The sequence below is a fragment of the Cydia pomonella genome, chromosome 8 (assembly GCF_033807575.1).
Source record: "Cydia pomonella isolate Wapato2018A chromosome 8, ilCydPomo1, whole genome shotgun sequence".
In the NCBI taxonomy this organism is placed as follows: Eukaryota; Metazoa; Arthropoda; class Insecta; order Lepidoptera; family Tortricidae; genus Cydia; species Cydia pomonella.
This window is the reverse complement of record NC_084710.1, coordinates 9258384-9275629: the sequence shown is the minus strand read 5'-3', so window position 1 is coordinate 9275629 and position 17246 is coordinate 9258384. Positions and strand designations below refer to the sequence as shown.

Below are 17246 nucleotides of genomic sequence, written 5' to 3'. Positions count from 1 at the left end.
GATTCCTATGGCTGGACATCAGCATTTAGGCAATAGCGATAAAATACCTATTATTTTTATCCGATTGGCATTTACTGCGAGTTGGTCGGTGTGCTCAATAGGCTATAAAAAGTAAATATTTTTAGTTTACGTTAAATTATAAGCCACGTGTATCTGCACGCAGTTTTGGTTTTTACGTATAATTGTTATCATAATGCTGTAATCCCTCTTCTTGCGCGCTCTGATAGCTGTTAAATGTAAATCAACAAATGGTGTCGTCACTCATTATGTATAGTAAATCAGTCGTAATCTCGTAATGTTTTGTCGTTCTTATCTGCTGAAATTCCATTCGTAACCTTTCGTAATATAAGTTATCTATGCAAGTAAATTTTGAAGTTGTTTACCCGAATGACAAAGAAGGAAGAATTATATTTATTGAATGTAGTCTAGTCGAACTCTGTTTTATTACAGTTTAGGTACCTGGTACCTTCTACTCAATCTGTCTATGTAGTTTTCTCTAAATATAGAATATTAACAATAAACGTAACACTTTGGGCTCTGTCTCTTAAACAAATTTGGCTTTGACAAATTTATGCACGATCCATCTTAGTAAGGGCAGTTAGATGGGATATTAGATATAGATTTAGCAAAAGTTTTTGGACATGACATGTTACTCGTAAGCTTAATATTTATGCAGTATATTAATATCGAGACGCCCGGCCCGGAATATACGGTAAAGTGCGTCCAATGGCTCATGGGTATTTCCTGCCAGGAACAATAATTACTGAATTGTCTTTGACTCAAAGTACCCTTCCCCTAAAGTTTGATATTCCCACTTTTGACATTTTACCTAGCTACTGTATCTATTAGACAGCAATACCTGAATGTCTAAAAGTGACTAAATGATTTTTAAATTATTTGAACCTTGCGAAACTGATTTCATGATCACTCGTAATCGAGATTGTAAGATTGAAATAGGATAATATCGCAAATGAATTGAAGCACCTACGTATTTGCTTTTTTTATAAGCTTTTATTTAACTTGCCCTGTTAGTATGTATGGGACAAATCTTGCAAGTTAAATTTGATATACTTACCGGTTTCTGATTGAGCTGAGAATTTGCATACATGTGTAAGTCGGGTGACAGTGCAATATTATGGTACCATCGAGCTGATCTGACGATGGAGACAACAGGTAGGACATAGGACCTCTGTGATAAAACAACGCAACCTAATTGTGTTTGGGGTTTTTTAGAATTGGCTCGATGAGTATTAGTTGCCTGTGGAAAGAAAAGTACAGTCAGCGATAAAAGCCTGTACCAAAAATGAAATTTATTTTATCTCTTATTACTTATCTTATTGATTTTATCAATGCACAGTGAAAGCGTTGTTAATTATTTTCAGCTAAAATCTAATGGCTTAAAGTGGTCCACTTTCACTGTCAGTTTTACGCTTGTACGTCTTATCGGTACTGCAACAGCGACACAATTCTGTACTCATTTGTCGTACTCAACGATACACGTTTCTTGTTCATGGTATTTGTATGGACAAATACCATGAAAAAGAAACGTGTATCGTAAATATTTAACAGTATGCAACCGAACCTAGTCTTCAAATGTATGAGTCGTCGAGCCGCATCTCTAATTAGATATGTAATATAAGACTGTCAACGGTCCATGACAAATGAGTACAGAATTGTGTCGCTGTTGCAGTACCGATAAGACGTACAAGCGTAAAACTGACAGTGAAAGTGGACCACTTTAAGCCATTAGAATCAAAATTTCTCTAAAGTCCATATATCTGAAAGGATTAAGTATAAAAATGCATAGGAGATAGAATACCTACAGCAGTTCTTTTGGCCGATACCTACCTGTTATTAGCTGTTAATGTCGAGGTATTACTGAATCTGACGAAATCTTCCCGTCAAATACTAAGTGGTACCCTGGGGGGACAGATATGGAGAGCCATTTTTGGTATAGGTAAGGTCAACCGAGACAAATGCAACCAATGCGTCTATTTCAGTTATTTTTTAAACAATGGGAGCTTTTGTAGTTCCCGCTAGTGGTAATTAAGTAAGCCTGAGCTAATTGGAAATAAAACGTAACGTAAAGGGCGTTCCGGGCAATCGTATAGTAAAATACGAAATACACGCAATAATTTTGCCATTTACAAAAACGAATAATTAGATCTGCTGCGTACCACAACTGCAACTGCATATATATCAAGATTAACCTACAATCAATGCATTAATCTTTAGTTAGTAACTTAATTAAGCAAAATAGCAAATAGGCACATAAGCAGCAGACTCGCAGGCCCATTGCGAACTTGCAACAATGTAGTTAAGTTGTTATGTGAACATTTCACCGGCGCCATGGTACATTTTCTGCTTAGTACGCCGCGCCTTTCTAATGGTTTTACTGCATTACGTACCATCTATGTGCCGAGTAAGCCTGTTTTTCCACTCTCGCTATACTCATGATATCTTAGTACTTACATATCAGTATCACTGACAGTTTTTAAGAGAAATGCCATATTTTATCATCTCTATGTCGTTTGTGTTAAGATATTCGCATATTACCTATGTTTATGCTAGCACAGTACCACCTAATAATGTCTTAAAGGTGACGAAAAATCCATGAAATAGGAAGTAGAATCTATTCGGTTATAAGACTGTGAATGAAACAAGGCTAATTAAGGCTGGTTTTGATTGAAAATAAAAACAAACAGAAATTGATTTATGATTGACCAGTACTAACCGACCATGCGATTCATGCGTGTGAACCTTATTACAGTGTCATAAGTCCTTTAAAATTAAACTTAATACTTACTATTTGGCCATGAATAGTTATTAAATAAAACTATGTAAACGGATTATATCGCATATAATGTATACATTATTTATTTATTTAGAACACATACAGTCATATGATACATATGTCAAAAGTGCATAATACGCACATAAATCTTACTACTAAAAAGACCTGGAGGTTCATAAAATATATAGGTATGTAACAGAAAATTGATATACAATACAAACATAAGCCTAAGGTAGGATACAATGTGAACCAAAAGTACTTTATTACTACTTTACAATAAAAGACAACGTGTCTCTACCCTCTGGACATAGATGAATAGGACATGTCGATTGGGGTATTTCTAACCTATATACAAAGTCTTATTCCGGAAACGACACAGTATTAACGGAGAAATCATTGATTTACGTTTTAATACTTCGGAACAGCCTGTATGTAGATACTCGGTAATTAAAGAGTATGTCATGTCACTAATGTCACTTTAACCTTATCTTAATTGTGAACGACTAACACAGTATGCTGTATGCTCCTTTTTATTGATGATTTGTTTGAATTAATTTACCAAAAAAAAAAAGAAATTTAAAGTTTATCTAATCAAATAATTTACCATATTAGAACATTCCTGAGAAGGAACTCCTGTTACTAGAAGCTTGTTCCGGTTAAATGTTGTTATATGTTGCACCTATTCATGGCGTCGTGTGGGTTTAGTATTTTTTCAGCAGAGACTCAACTCGTAAATGTTTTTGCACGAATTTCTTACGTATGATTATGATATTGTTCGAAACAATGGGTTCGGAATTACCTTGCATAATATTATTATAATTTATCACAAGATCCGGTTAATGCCAAGTTTTATTGCATCGATTAAACGATAAGAAACGTATTCTTTTGCGACCTTAGAAGCAGGTTTTTTATTGTACTTATATAATATTCGAACAGGCATTCATACGATTTGTAACTGGTACACGGTAGCTCGGAAACTTGTCCGCGCTTCGTTTTTCGTGTTTGTTTTGCTCAGTCATACTGTTGGGCTGTAATTACTATGTAGGTACCTACCGTACCTAATGTAGTTAGCGCTCAGCACACACCACAAGCATGATTTTTTCCACAGAGAGATGGTCTATCTCGGGTATCTTTCTATAGACGTCAAGTTTTCTCGACGTTGAATGTTTTATTCTCAGTGCTTTTCTGTGACTGTTGCCTGTGTAAATATGGTCACAGAGCGCATTGTAAATCCAGCCAAGAAGCACACGGCATACTACGGGATTAACTGCATATAGAGTTGACTTTCCTGGCAGGTTGATTTATTTTATACAATTCCTCTCGTTGCAGGAACCAACAAGATGTCAATGCGTGATGTCTTGAAACTCTTGAATTCATAATCGTAAGAGAAACGCTGTGAAGCTATGTATATGTGTAGATAAAGTATCACAACTCTAATTTAATTCAGGTAACATTTTGTTCGAACTATTAGTTTTTGGACATTGTACTTGCGATCTTTCACCTGATCCGAAGCCTTCAGAAGGGTCTAACCCGGTGTTTTCCATGTTGCGTCCTAATTCAAAGAATTGGCGCTAGCCCGAGGTTTTGCAAATGCGATAACACAGGGGGAAAACTATTTATTTATTTGGATTTGTATTGTTTGTTGTGTGTTTTTCTTCACCAAAGAGCAACTGTAAATATAATAGGTAAATATTATTTCTGAGGAACTCATCAGTACGCGTCGGTGTTCTCTCGAACCTACGGCCTCCAGTTTCGAAGCTGCACCGCTTTTACTGCTCAGCACTCATTTTACTTTTAAACGTTCGTATCGTTATAAATAATAACCACTTACGAGTAGACAAAGGTTTCACATGCAATTGCGTCAACACAAACGCAAGGTTGAAACGATTCATCACATTTTTTCCGCTATTTAAAAATGGCCCTAAATGTTTACCTCGAGTAATTTAAAACTATTACTATCGATCAAGCGCTTGATCGACTTTCGCGGTCCGAATTACGGATCCAGTGACCGGTCGACCTTCAGCTGATTGAGCGATACCGTTCACGACACGCAGGAGCTGCGCTGGGATTGGATTTGTATCTTGGCATTTTAATGAATAGCTACTGTTGACAGTATAAAAAATCTAAAGTTATTTCGTAGCTTCACTTAAGTGGTGAAAAACCTTTAGATTTCTCTATAGATTAGAGGTCCCCAGTCGCTACGAATACAGTTTTCCGCTCGTTAATTGCATTTGCAGAATACTTTATACACGATTATCCTTATTTTTGCCGATTCGAATGCTGCAAAGATAACTTTTTATCATTGGTCTTTAATGTCTCGGTCGGAATATCAATACTGTGTGTTTGGTGGCCATAAAATCTGACACAAGAACCGCACGATCTTCCAGCACAACAAATTGATAGCTCAAGCTCTGGTCGTTGGATACGTGCAAACTTCCCCTAGACAATATTATCAGGTTTCATAGCAGAACTTTCTACTGTCTACAAACTAAAGCTACAACACGTTTATTAGGCTACTTATTAGTTGATTAACCCTTTCCATTCGAAAAATTAATATTTGATTCTAGTGACATGTGGCAATTAACTGTTATCAACCCGCACGAGCATATCAGACAGGGTGGAAAGGGGTAAATAAATTAATACCGGTGTTATACGGCGCTGCCTGATTTATATATCCCTAGGTACCTACTAAATAACAGAATTCGGTAAGAACATTCTATTTTTAGGTTCCACTTCTCGAAAATGGAAATTTGTGCTTGGTTATAAGGCCAGTATTTAAATGATAAATCGGCTCCCTAGTTGGCGCCGTTGCGAGTCGACGGAAGGAATTTAGGACAGGGATCGGCCTATTTAGCAAGTATGTTTTGCTTTATATAATGACAATTCGGTTCACCAATTATTATTACCCAGTAAAGGCAATTCATTTTATTACAAAGACACCTACTGACCAGTTTATGTACATTTTGGTAGGGTGACAGTACTAAAAAGATTTGTTTAGTTCAATTAGATATTTGTTAATAAGCGTGGATAAGCGGCGGTGGCCAAGTGGATATGACATCTGACTTTCAATCCGGAGGTCGCAGGTTCAAATCCTGGCTCGTACCAATGAGTTTTTCGGAACTTATGTACAGTCAGCGTCAAATACTTTTTAGCAGTCAAAGTGGTCAAATAGTTCGGTACACCATACTAAATATATGGTGTACCGAACTATTTGGCTACTTTGGTTGCTACAAAGTATTTGACGCTGACTGTACGAAGTATCATTTGATATTTACCACTAGCTTTTCGGTGAAGGAAAACATCGTGAGGAGACCTGCATACATCTGCGAAGAAATTCAAAGGTTTACGTAAAGTCCCCAATTCGCATTGGGCCAGCGTAGGGACTATAGCCCAACCCCTTTCGCGCATGAGACGAGGCCTGTGCCCAGCAATGGGACGTTATATATGCTGAATTTTATTATCTCGTTTTTCATATTTTCTCGGCTTTCACCGAAGTACTGAATGCACAGGCACTAGGCTCTAGGCCAAGTGCATCTCAGGTAAGTATAATATATATTACCTGATGATATCACAGAATATGTACGTTTCCCACGTGTATAAAAATAAAAACCTTGCATTAGTAGCGGAAAGGATGGTGATGAATGGGACGGGCGGCATTTACTGCAACCATAAAACTTGCGAAAAAACACGAAATAATTGTCATATACTAAGAAGTAAAGCTCACAGAATCCGTTGGTTGGGGCACCTTGAGAGAATGGATAAAGAGCGGAACGTAAAAAGAGCGTACCTGGATCGGCTAGCAGGAGGACTTCCTATCGGACGCCCTAGGTATCGCTGGAGCGACATGGTGGAGGCGGATCTGCGCGAACTTCCAGTCAACAATTGGCGAGAAGTCGCACAGGACCGAGAAAAGTGGCGCTGTCTTGTGCCGGCGGCCAAGTTTCATTTTAGGGCCCGAGGAAATGGAGTAAGTCATCATCATCATCATCATCACTTTTAGGCTCCAGTCGCCCACTGCTGAGCATGGGCCTTTTTTCGTGTACGCCACTTATCCCGGTCCTGGGCTAGGCACATCCAGAAGTGTCCCGCAATTTTTCGAATGTCATCCGACCAACGAGCCAACGGACGCCAGGCGCTTCTTTCATCTGAAAGCGGCCACCAATCTGTCAACATTTTGGTCCACCTGCAATCACTCTGCCTGGCAACATGTCCTGCCCAATTCCATTTTAGCTTGGTAATGATAATGACGTCTCCCACGTCTCGCACCTTAATGGAGTAAGTAAGTAAGAATAAGTGACCAAAGCGTTTAGGGCCCAGGATTGGAAATTAACAAGCGTCCTCTGCTATCGCGGCAGGTGCCTCCGCCCCTTGGCCACCCAGGTCACGGCGGCATAGGTCGAATTTTTCCATTTATATGTAATTTTAACTAAGCCCCCTGCTGCGATAGCAGAGGACGCTGGTTCGATTCCAGCCCTGGGTCTTGGAGGCCTTGGTCACTTTTTCTTAGTATAAGACATTGAACACGCAAGTACTTCTATTTACTCAATTGTTTCCGTCAGCGCACATGAATTTACGTAATGTTGTTAATTATGTTTATAAAGCTCGAGACAATGATTCAACAGGAAACGACATTGTATACTACGCATATTGCGCGACGCAACGCATTTTCTCATCTCTCTCGCTTCCGACATCGTTGTGTTGACTGTTGACTGACACATTCCTTTCCTTGTAGAGATCGGTTAAATACAACTTAACATATTAGGTACCTAATAGAAAGTAATCATCTAACAGATAGAATCTGTTTTTGCATACATTTTATTGTATGGTGTTTGCGGGTAGTTCCGAATATTTCCGAAAATCACCCATGATTCCAAACATAACACTTCCATTTTTTTTAAATTACCTGACATTCTGAACTTTTCGGAATTATCCGAATACAAGTTGTATTGAAATAACTGTAGTCGGACTGCAAGTGAATCTCGAGAGAACTTTCTTACTAAATCGGAGAAGAACGGCCAAGTCAAGAGCAATTAAGTATATAATTATGTAGAATATTACGAAAGTGGTAACGCAAGAAATGTGTCACTATCCGCTTTGCATGAGCGTATAAGCAAAAAGGATCGTTGAGTCATTTGGCACTGTTTGTGAATTGGCTGTACAATACATGTGTTTATGTATAGCTGTGTGTTTGTAAATCGAGTTTGATCGGTTTTACCCGTATGAGGAATCGGCTAATTTAAGAACATTGGCAAGGAGTTAACAAAGTCACAAGCAAACCGCACGTTTTAGGATGCCTTCATTCCTTCTAATTATCATAAAATGAACTAAAGAAAAAAAAATACAATATCGTTTATTATAAACTGAAATAGATGTCATATATTAAAGAAAAAGTGTCGAAGCCGTTCAGTGGTGAAGGCAGGCTTCGATCCTGCGTCTTTAGCTATTGTGGCTAACGCCCTGAACCACTAGGCCACCTCGCCACGGCGTAACCGGTCCCAATTTCTCGCCTATATGCCATGTTAATAAGTGTGTATAGTGTGACTACTTAAAAATCACAAATCAAAAGAAGGAATTTATTCTAGAAACATTCTAGACTAGAAATACAAATTAAAAGTAACATACAATTAGAAAGATACTTATAAAATAAGACAACTAAAACTAAACCTAACTAACAAATTAAAAAATCCCTATAAAATATTTGATAAAAAGTATTTGATTTGTTCCCAAAGTTGTGTAAAATAATTTTGTTAAAAAGACAGCTGTCGTTGGTAGGTACTTTGTAGTCAAAGTACTAGCAACTGTTACTTAATTACTGGGTTTAATTAAGTGGGCACGTAAAGCCAGGAAATTAGGAAGGAACAAAAAAGATGGCGCGCCGCTCGAAATTTGCGATAGAACATTTGACGATCGTGCGGGTTTTGACGTGTTACCTCAATTACTCTGAAATTATTCTTCCGATTAAAATTTCGTTTTTCAAATCCCTCGGCTATATCACTAGCTATTTTAATCTAAAACTATACTGCAAAATGGAATGCAGGATAACGATATATATAATAATAATTGGAAATTAATGAAAATTTAACATGTTTTCGTGATTTCTATCGAGCCGGAAAAATAGTCTAGTTTACGTATGAATTTCTTCATTGCATTTGCCTTTTTTCATTAAAACGTTTAAAATTTCAAAATAAAAACTACAATTTTGCGGGAGACCATCAGATAACCAATTGGCTATAGGAGAGGGCATACTTAACTTAGTATTTAACTGTTTATGTCTTGTTGCAGGCCCCCTACATAATGTACGTGGAAGTCCTAGAAACAGAGGGCCACGAGCCGCTCCCGCCGCGCCTCCTCCCACCAGCGCCGCCCGCACCCCACTCTCCCCCCATCCGGCACACGAAGAGCGAAGAGAACCTCGTGCCGGAGTGGCCCGCGCTGTCCCTGTACTCTGCGCTGGATGATGTCGATGCTGGAGACTGCTGGAGTCATGATGATGAAGACTTGAGCCAGTACCCGGCGAGAGCGCCACAGCCGGACAGCGTTTCTCAGGTTAGTACCTACTATTATGCTCCTTGCTTGTCATTATGCAGGGTTCATGAAACCGAAGGTAAACCGGGCAGACAATTTCTTAATAGCCATTTCAAGGTGTATTCCAAGGCGAATGAACATACTAAAATTGAAACTGATAATAGATATAGCTCAGTCGTCGCCGTTCGCGAATCGCTTGCGCACTGTGCATCGCGCGCGCATTATGTACTAACATAATGCGCGCGAGCAGTTAGCGAGCCTTTACCACATTAAGCGCGTTCGCTTAGTACTGGACGCATCTTAAAATCAAGGACTCCGAGTTAGAAGTCAACTAAACGTAATGTATATTGTAATTCCGCAGGTGTCAGCAGTATCAGCGCTGTCGGCGTCGTCGGCCGGATCGCGCGAGTCGCTGGCGGTGGGCGCGGGCGAGGTGCGGCGGCGGCTGGCCGACGCCACGGCCGCGCCGCCGCCCAACACCTTCCGCCACGACCCCGCCGACCCCTCCGCGCTCGCGCTCAAGGTACCTATCTAACTATACTACGAGTCGCTGGCGGTGGGCGCGGGCGAGGTGCGGCGGCGGCTGGCCGACGCCACGGCCGCGCCGCCGCCCAACACCTTCCGCCACGACCCCGCCGACCCCTCCGCGCTCGCGCTCAAGGTACCTATCTAACTATACTACGAGTCGCTGGCGGTGGGCGCGGGCGAGGTGCGGCGGCGGCTGGCCGACGCCACGGCCGCGCCGCCGCCCAACACCTTCCGCCACGACCCCGCCGACCCCTCCGCGCTCGCGCTCAAGGTACCTATCTAACTATACTACGAGTCGCTGGCGGTGGGCGCGGGCGAGGTGCGGCGGCGGCTGGCCGACGCCACGGCCGCGCCGCCGCCCAACACCTTCCGCCACGACCCCGCCGACCCCTCCGCGCTCGCGCTCAAGGTACCTATCTAACTATACTACGAGTCGCTGGCGGTGGGCGCGGGCGAGGTGCGGCGGCGGCTGGCCGACGCCACGGCCGCGCCGCCGCCCAACACCTTCCGCCACGACCCCGCCGACCCCTCCGCGCTCGCGCTCAAGGTACCTATCTAACTATACTACGAGTCGCAGGCGGTGGGCGCGGGCGAGGTGCGGCGGCGGCTGGCCGACGCCACGGCCGCGCCGCCGCCCAACACCTTCCGCCACGACCCCGCCGACCCCTCCGCGCTCGCGCTCAAGGTACCTATCTAACTATACTACGAGTCGCTGGCGGTGGGCGCGGGCGAGGTGCGGCGGCGGCTGGCCGACGCCACGGCCGCGCCGCCGCCCAACACCTTCCGCCACGACCCCGCCGACCCCTCCGCGCTCGCGCTCAAGGTACCTATCTAACTATACTACGAGTCGCTGGCGGTGGGCGCGGGCGAGGTGCGGCGGCGGCTGGCCGACGCCACGGCCGCGCCGCCGCCCAACACCTTCCGCCACGACCCCGCCGACCCCTCCGCGCTCGCGCTCAAGGTACCTATCTAAACTATATTAGCAGAAGACTCAGCTTCTGATCCTAAACATAGATCACCACAAATTGCGGTACTGCAATGACCCCATCCACCGGTTATAGCGGTCCTTTTGAGGACTTCCGTCCACCTTACTGTGCTGAGGACGATACTACGCTGCGATTGCTTAACCCCGTTCGCTACTTTATGGCTTAACAAACCATCCTATTTTTCGGCTATGAGGCCTGCCAACAAGCCATGCCACTGATTTCTGAATCTATCCCGAAGGGGAACTGAACATAGTTCTGGGTAATTCCACGAGTCTGTAACGTCAGCGAGTGGTAACTTACGTTACAGTCTCGTGAAGGGTAATTACCCTTCTAGGTACAGCGAGCTGGAAAATTGCATGAACACATTACGAATTAATTCATTCATAAAATGGCTGTCCAATTTTACGGCTGTGTTGTATACGCACAACACATTTTAATTAACTCAGTAATTTGGTACAGACGAAAACGACTCCGGTTCCCAAATCAATGTTGTATAGAAGCGACTGAAGAGTAAGTAAGTAAATATTCTTTATTGCACCAATAATAATTATAATAATAATTATTATATATAATAATTATTATACATTGAAAGGCAGACAGTCTTATTTACGAAAAACTAACTTGGGTCTACTTAGTGTGTTTACCACACTGCAAATTGTTTAAACGTCTTTTTGTTATTCAGGAATCCTGGGAAAGTAAGCTCGCTCGCATGCGTTCCTCCTCCCCCTACGGCTCCCTGGCGGGCTGGCGGCTACTCGGCTGCATCGTGAAAGTCGGCGACGATCTTCGACAAGAAATGCTCGCCGCACAACTACTGCGAAGACTTCAGGCTGTTTGGGACTTGGAGAGAGTGCCACTAAAGTTGCACCCTTATGAAATCCTTTGTCTGGATAAGGAGTCAGGTCTCATTCAACCGGTGAGTGTCCAACAGAAATTGATACGGTTACTTGTATCGTGATAGTCGAAGACCTTCGACAAGAAAAGCTCGTCGCACAATCACTGCAAAGGTTTGGGACTTGGAGAGTTGCAGTTTTAATCTTACCTAATTCACTATATATAGCGGTTCGGTTCAGTGAGGATCGTAGTTCAAATCTAACCTAACCCACTTTTCTAGTAGCATTTCTTTTCTATAAGGGTCCTTAGCCCTTATGAGATCCTATGTCCGGACGACGAATTTGGTCCAGCAGTAACACAACAACCGTATCTAAACGTGCACTTATATTCTCCAGGTATTGAATTCCGTATCACTGCACCAAATCAAGAAGCAATCGGGCAAATCCCTCCGCGCGTGGTTGGAGCTGGAGCACGGACCCCCCACCAGCGAGGGCTTCATGCGCGCGCAGAACAACTTCGTGCAGTCCGCGGCTGCATACGCGTTAACCAGCTACTTGCTACAGCTGAAGGACAGGTGATTACTACTAACCTAATGACTACTCCGGTTCAGCGGTCTAAGGGTGATCTCAGCCTGTCGAACTAACGTCAATTTATTTTCGTTATTATTCTGGCTATTAGGAATCAGCTCGAAATATGTGAACGGTCCGATAAAAAAAACTAGATTGGTGTCACTGAATGTCTTTTTTTAATGAATACTTATTTTATTTTCAGACATAACGGAAACATTCTACTGGACAGTGCAGGACACATTATCCACATTGACTTTGGATTTATTTTCTCAATTTCTCCCAAGAATCTGGGATTTGAGAGTTCACCTTTTAAGGTATGTATAAGGAATCAGAAATTGTTTAAGTAGATGACGTTTATTGATTGTTTATATTTGCAAACATGTATCAGTTTATGTTGTATCAAGTCACTAATTAGGAATACCCGTAAGACATGAATCTTTTTACCCGAGGGCCACAGCAAGGCCTGGACTTTCTTTTCGCGGGTCATATAAGCAGACGTGCCAGCTCCGACCGTAGTTTGGAGATCTCTGTTTTCATAACTCTCTTCTGTAGTCTATGAGGAAACTAACCGTTTGTAACAAGTGATTTTATGGCATTGCAGTTGACGCAAGAGTTCGTGGAGGTAATGGACGGTGAGAACTCGGACATGTTCGGCTACTTCAAGATCCTGATGCTGCGCGGTCTCATCGCGGCGCGCAAGCACTGCGACCAGATCATACACATCGTCGAGCTTATGCGCATGTGTGAGTACAATTCAGTCATTATTTGACGTCGCAGGGGTTTTTGACTTTCCATAAATCGTGTATCGTGTGCGATATCGTGTCTGTGGAACTTAGAGGTAACTTTTCTGCCGAGTCGATATCGTGTTTGCGAGACTCGTGTTAAGCAATATAATATAACCTGGCTAAAGCACTCAACACGTAAATTCGTCGACTTTTGGAATCAACTCAAAGGTTCGCTTGTGTTGGCATTGCCAACTGTGTCGAAATGTTGGATCGGCAATAAGTAGGTTTGAAGGAGGATGCATTCGTCTTTATAGTGAAGTTTGTGTGGGGTAACTTTATCCTTATTTGCATTAATTGGGTTGGTTGGACATGTGCTTGTGGTTTTAGACTAGAAAATGGCCTAATTTCCTTAGTTTGTATTAGAACTTTGATTCCGAATGCCGTATTGAATTTGCTCACTAACGAACATCACTTTTGGTCTATCTCGCATTTCTTTTTATGTGATTACACGTTTTAACTCCTTATTCATTAAACTGCGAACCTCCGTTAAATTATCTCTTTTTATAAAAAAAAAAAACCTTAATCCGCATATTTATAAACAACCACTCTTGGTGACTTTGCTCGTCAATATCATAGGTATTTTATTTGAAATAGTTGGTAGTCCTTGGCTAAAAATATAATTTTGTCCACTGGTTACTGAAATGTTAATAATCTTTGCCTGAGACGGACGGTGCATTGTCATTTGAGCATCTGCGGTGTTCGGAATTGATTGAGTTTATTCGAGGATTCGTCTTCTATGGTGATAAGATTTTGACGACCGGTCTGGCCTAGTGGGTAGTGACCCTGCCTATGAAGCCGATGGTCCCGGGTTCAAATCCTGGTAAGGGCATTTATTCGTGTGATGAGCATGGATAATTGTTCCCGAGTCATAGGTGTTTTCTATGTATTTAAGTAATTATATATATCGTTGTCTAAGTACCCTCGACACAAGCCTTGTTGAGCTTACTGTGGGAGTTAGTCAATTTGTGTAATAATGTCGTATAATAATATAAGTATCGTCGTGGGTGGGCCCTGGGCAGGCGGGCAGCTGGCGTGCCTGCGCAGCAGCGCGGCGGTGCCGGCGCTGCGCGCGCGCTTCCACCCGGCGCGCACCGAGCCGCAGCTGCGGGCGCTCGTGGACCGCCTCGTGCGCGACGCGCTGCACTCGCTCTCCACGCGCCTCTACGACAACTACCAGTACTACACCAACGGGATACTCTAATGTCACTGGCGACACCGTCTCCCGGTCTCCCGCGGACTTTACATATCTGCCGCTCTATCGCACGCATATTCGAGCGATAAAGAGGCAGATAGACGAACGAAGCGGCTCGCGGTTGTGTACGTGTCCCGAGGTGGCGGACGAATTCGTGTGAGTTCACGTGCCGTATTCGTTATCGTGCCACTTTCGGACGTGTCGGCCCGAGTCGCACGACTTTGTTCGATGCGTGCCACGAATTTGAAGTAGGGTCGGAAGAAAATCTTGCCGTGAAAATATGAAAGTAGCAGAATCCCGAGTGAAACTTGTCGACGTATCTTAATGGTATTGGAAATAAAGTTACAATTTAAAAGGAACATCATCTAATAAAGATCGCATAAAAAATTTATTACTAAATATTGTATACATTATTTAAATTCATTTTAACATAGCGCCGATCTTTAACGAAATTAAACGTATGAGTAGTATCTTTGCCTTGTTTACATTGGAGTATTAAAAACTTCCATGATAACAAGGTATTCAAATACAGAGTTCCTTTTATGCTTGACCACACAGGAGGTCCTTTCAAATTGTAACACGGCTGTACTCAATGTATATTTTTTGACTCTGACAAAATATCTGAGTGATGTAGATAGAATATTTATTCCATTCCATCGAATATCATAAACTTATTCACTGAATTAGTTTTAAAATGGGTTTAGATTTTTCTAACGTTTTTCAAACTACTTTGCAGTCAATAATATCTGACTTATTATAATTATAAATATAATAAATTTATAACAGTCGAATTTAATCCATGGGAGAATATTTAGACTTAATTTCATCCAAATTTGTTTAGTAAAAGACAGAATTTTCTGATATAGGAAATATTGTTAAGTTACATCTTTGCATTCTGCCCTAACGAGGAACGCAGCCATTACATAGTCAGAAATATGTATTCAACTTATGCCATGGAAAGAAGGATAAATACGTATACATATTATTGACTGGTTACTTAAGGTACTGCGTTGTTTTCGAACGTATTGACGAGTCCGTCGAAGATGTTCGACGTTTCGAGCCGCAAGCGGCTCTGAGGGCCTACCGCGATCACCGAAGTTCGCAAATTGCGGGATTTTTTCTCTACCACTCTAATTACGCCTTTTTCTCTGTCACTCTAATTACGCCTGAATTGGAGTAAAGAAGAAAGATGCCCGCAATTTGCGAAATTCGGTATTCTCGGTAGGTCCTCTGTAGTTAGTGCCATAGGGCCAGCGCAGACCTATAGAGTAGAGGAGAATGGGTAACTTTTAAATTGAACCGTACTGGAACACGCACAAGTATGAAAATATAACAAAACTAGAACCGGGGATATATCAGCATATTGTGCATCGCAGCGGTGTAAAGTTAGAATTTGTTTTGCTTGATTAATTTGTTCGTTCTTTTTAGAAAGAGCTACCTCTTTATTTTGATTTTGACAATATTAAAAATGATAAATTGTCTCAGTTCGCCTGCCTCTAGGTCTGCGCAGGGCCACATTCAGGTGTCGGTGGTCCTCCGAACGCAAGTTGCTCGGCGCCGCGCCGCTCTACCCCAACAGACAACCCTCACTTTCGGACACCCTGTATATAGTAACAAAATTATGATAATTTTCGCAATGAGAAGACTGATGTTCGAGCATGAAGCGGTTTAGATTTAGGTTTCTTATCCTTATATAAGTTTTAATGATCTATATTGAAATTAATTGTGTACGATGAATTTATGGATAAACGCAGGTTCTAAATATGAAAGCCAAAGCATTCGCGGATGGACGTATTGGAATATTGTTGATAGATTAGATAGCATCACTGAAATTGGACAAGTAGATATAAAATTGTGGCAGCATGCTGATATATGTAATGTTATGATTCCTGTTGTAAGGACGGTTGTTGTTTGATGTTGTCTCGACGCCGCGGTGCGCTAGATAGGCTTCTGTATTATAACTAAAGGAATAAATTATGCATTACGTTACCCAGACAAAATGTTTGGAAATTGATGTTAATACTTAATTTAGTTTTCCTGTTCGCGATTGAATTATGTTGGGATTGTTTTGTAAATTAGCTTAGGGTAGTGTGGAAAGAGAATGTTGCCAAATTATTACTGAGCAGGAAAGAGATGCTGATATTTTTCGATACATTCACGATTTCCCTGATATTCACTCTTGACTTTCCTATTGTAATAGACTTAACATATAACATAGCAATTAAAAAGGCCATTGTATAATTCAAACATCGCCAGACTTCAAAAATAAAACGTCGCTTTAATATATCAAAATGTACCTTATGCAGTTGTTATAAGATGCTTCTTGATATAGAAAACCAAATGTTTATGCACATTGAATTATTTCAGTGATTTCAGTTAAACCTCCCAAATACTTGTTTGGAGTATACTGTCGCCTTCTGATCGTTTTAGATAATACATTTGCAGAATACGGAGGAAAAACGGGAATTTACATTTCAAACAATAAAACTTTAAGCGCCTCAATATAAGGTACATTTTGTTATGTGTAAAATTAGTTTTTCCTCCGAATTCGTCGTTTGATAGTTATATTTTTGTGTAACAATCTGGACTGTGAGTACGGTCATGTGTCGAATTGTATTTTTGCGCGAGTTTTGTCGCTGTTGAGATATTGAACATGTAGATAGCTTATATCGGATGTACCTTTAATATTTTACTCTTAATATAGTCTCATTATATTCGTTTTCTAGATAAATTGAACTTGTAAATAGAATAGTATTTGCTTAATAATTCAATAATGATAATAATTACCTATTCCAGTTAAGAAACATAACATCCAAAGTCCAATATTAGTATTTTCGTCAAAATTAATTCCAATTTATTTATCAGTGTACAGATAATTATAAGTACTATAATGTTTATCTTAATTTTTTAAAATATATATCACGATTTTTTATTTAGTTTTTTATTATAATCCAATATTTTATATACGAGTTTCACCTGCGTTTTTCGTATCAGTAATTTCTGAATGAAAATGGTAGTGGTATGGTGGTAGTA

At 41.3% G+C, this 17246-nt stretch overlaps 1 protein-coding gene across 4 annotated transcripts in view; it reads left to right on the top strand.

Annotated features, from left to right (window-relative positions):
• Nucleotides 1-17145, top strand: part of LOC133520500 (phosphatidylinositol 4-kinase beta) — a 64057-nt gene extending 46912 nt beyond the window's left edge. For 2 of the 4 annotated variants that reach the window (XM_061854943.1, XM_061854944.1), the window contains exons 4-9: nucleotides 9077-9340; nucleotides 11516-11749; nucleotides 12063-12241; nucleotides 12439-12550; nucleotides 12838-12979; nucleotides 14015-17145. In XM_061854943.1, coding sequence (XP_061710927.1) covers nucleotides 9077-9340; nucleotides 11516-11749; nucleotides 12063-12241; nucleotides 12439-12550; nucleotides 12838-12979; nucleotides 14015-14373 — 1290 coding nt within the window. In that variant the 3' untranslated portion in view covers nucleotides 14374-17145. Of the gene's footprint in view, nucleotides 1-9076; nucleotides 9341-9680; nucleotides 9843-11515; nucleotides 11750-12062; nucleotides 12242-12438; nucleotides 12551-12837; nucleotides 12980-14014 lie in introns of all 4 variants that reach the window. The other 2 variants (XM_061854946.1, XM_061854945.1) reach the window with 2 other exon arrangements.
• The last annotated feature ends 101 nt before the right edge of the window (nucleotides 17146-17246 follow it).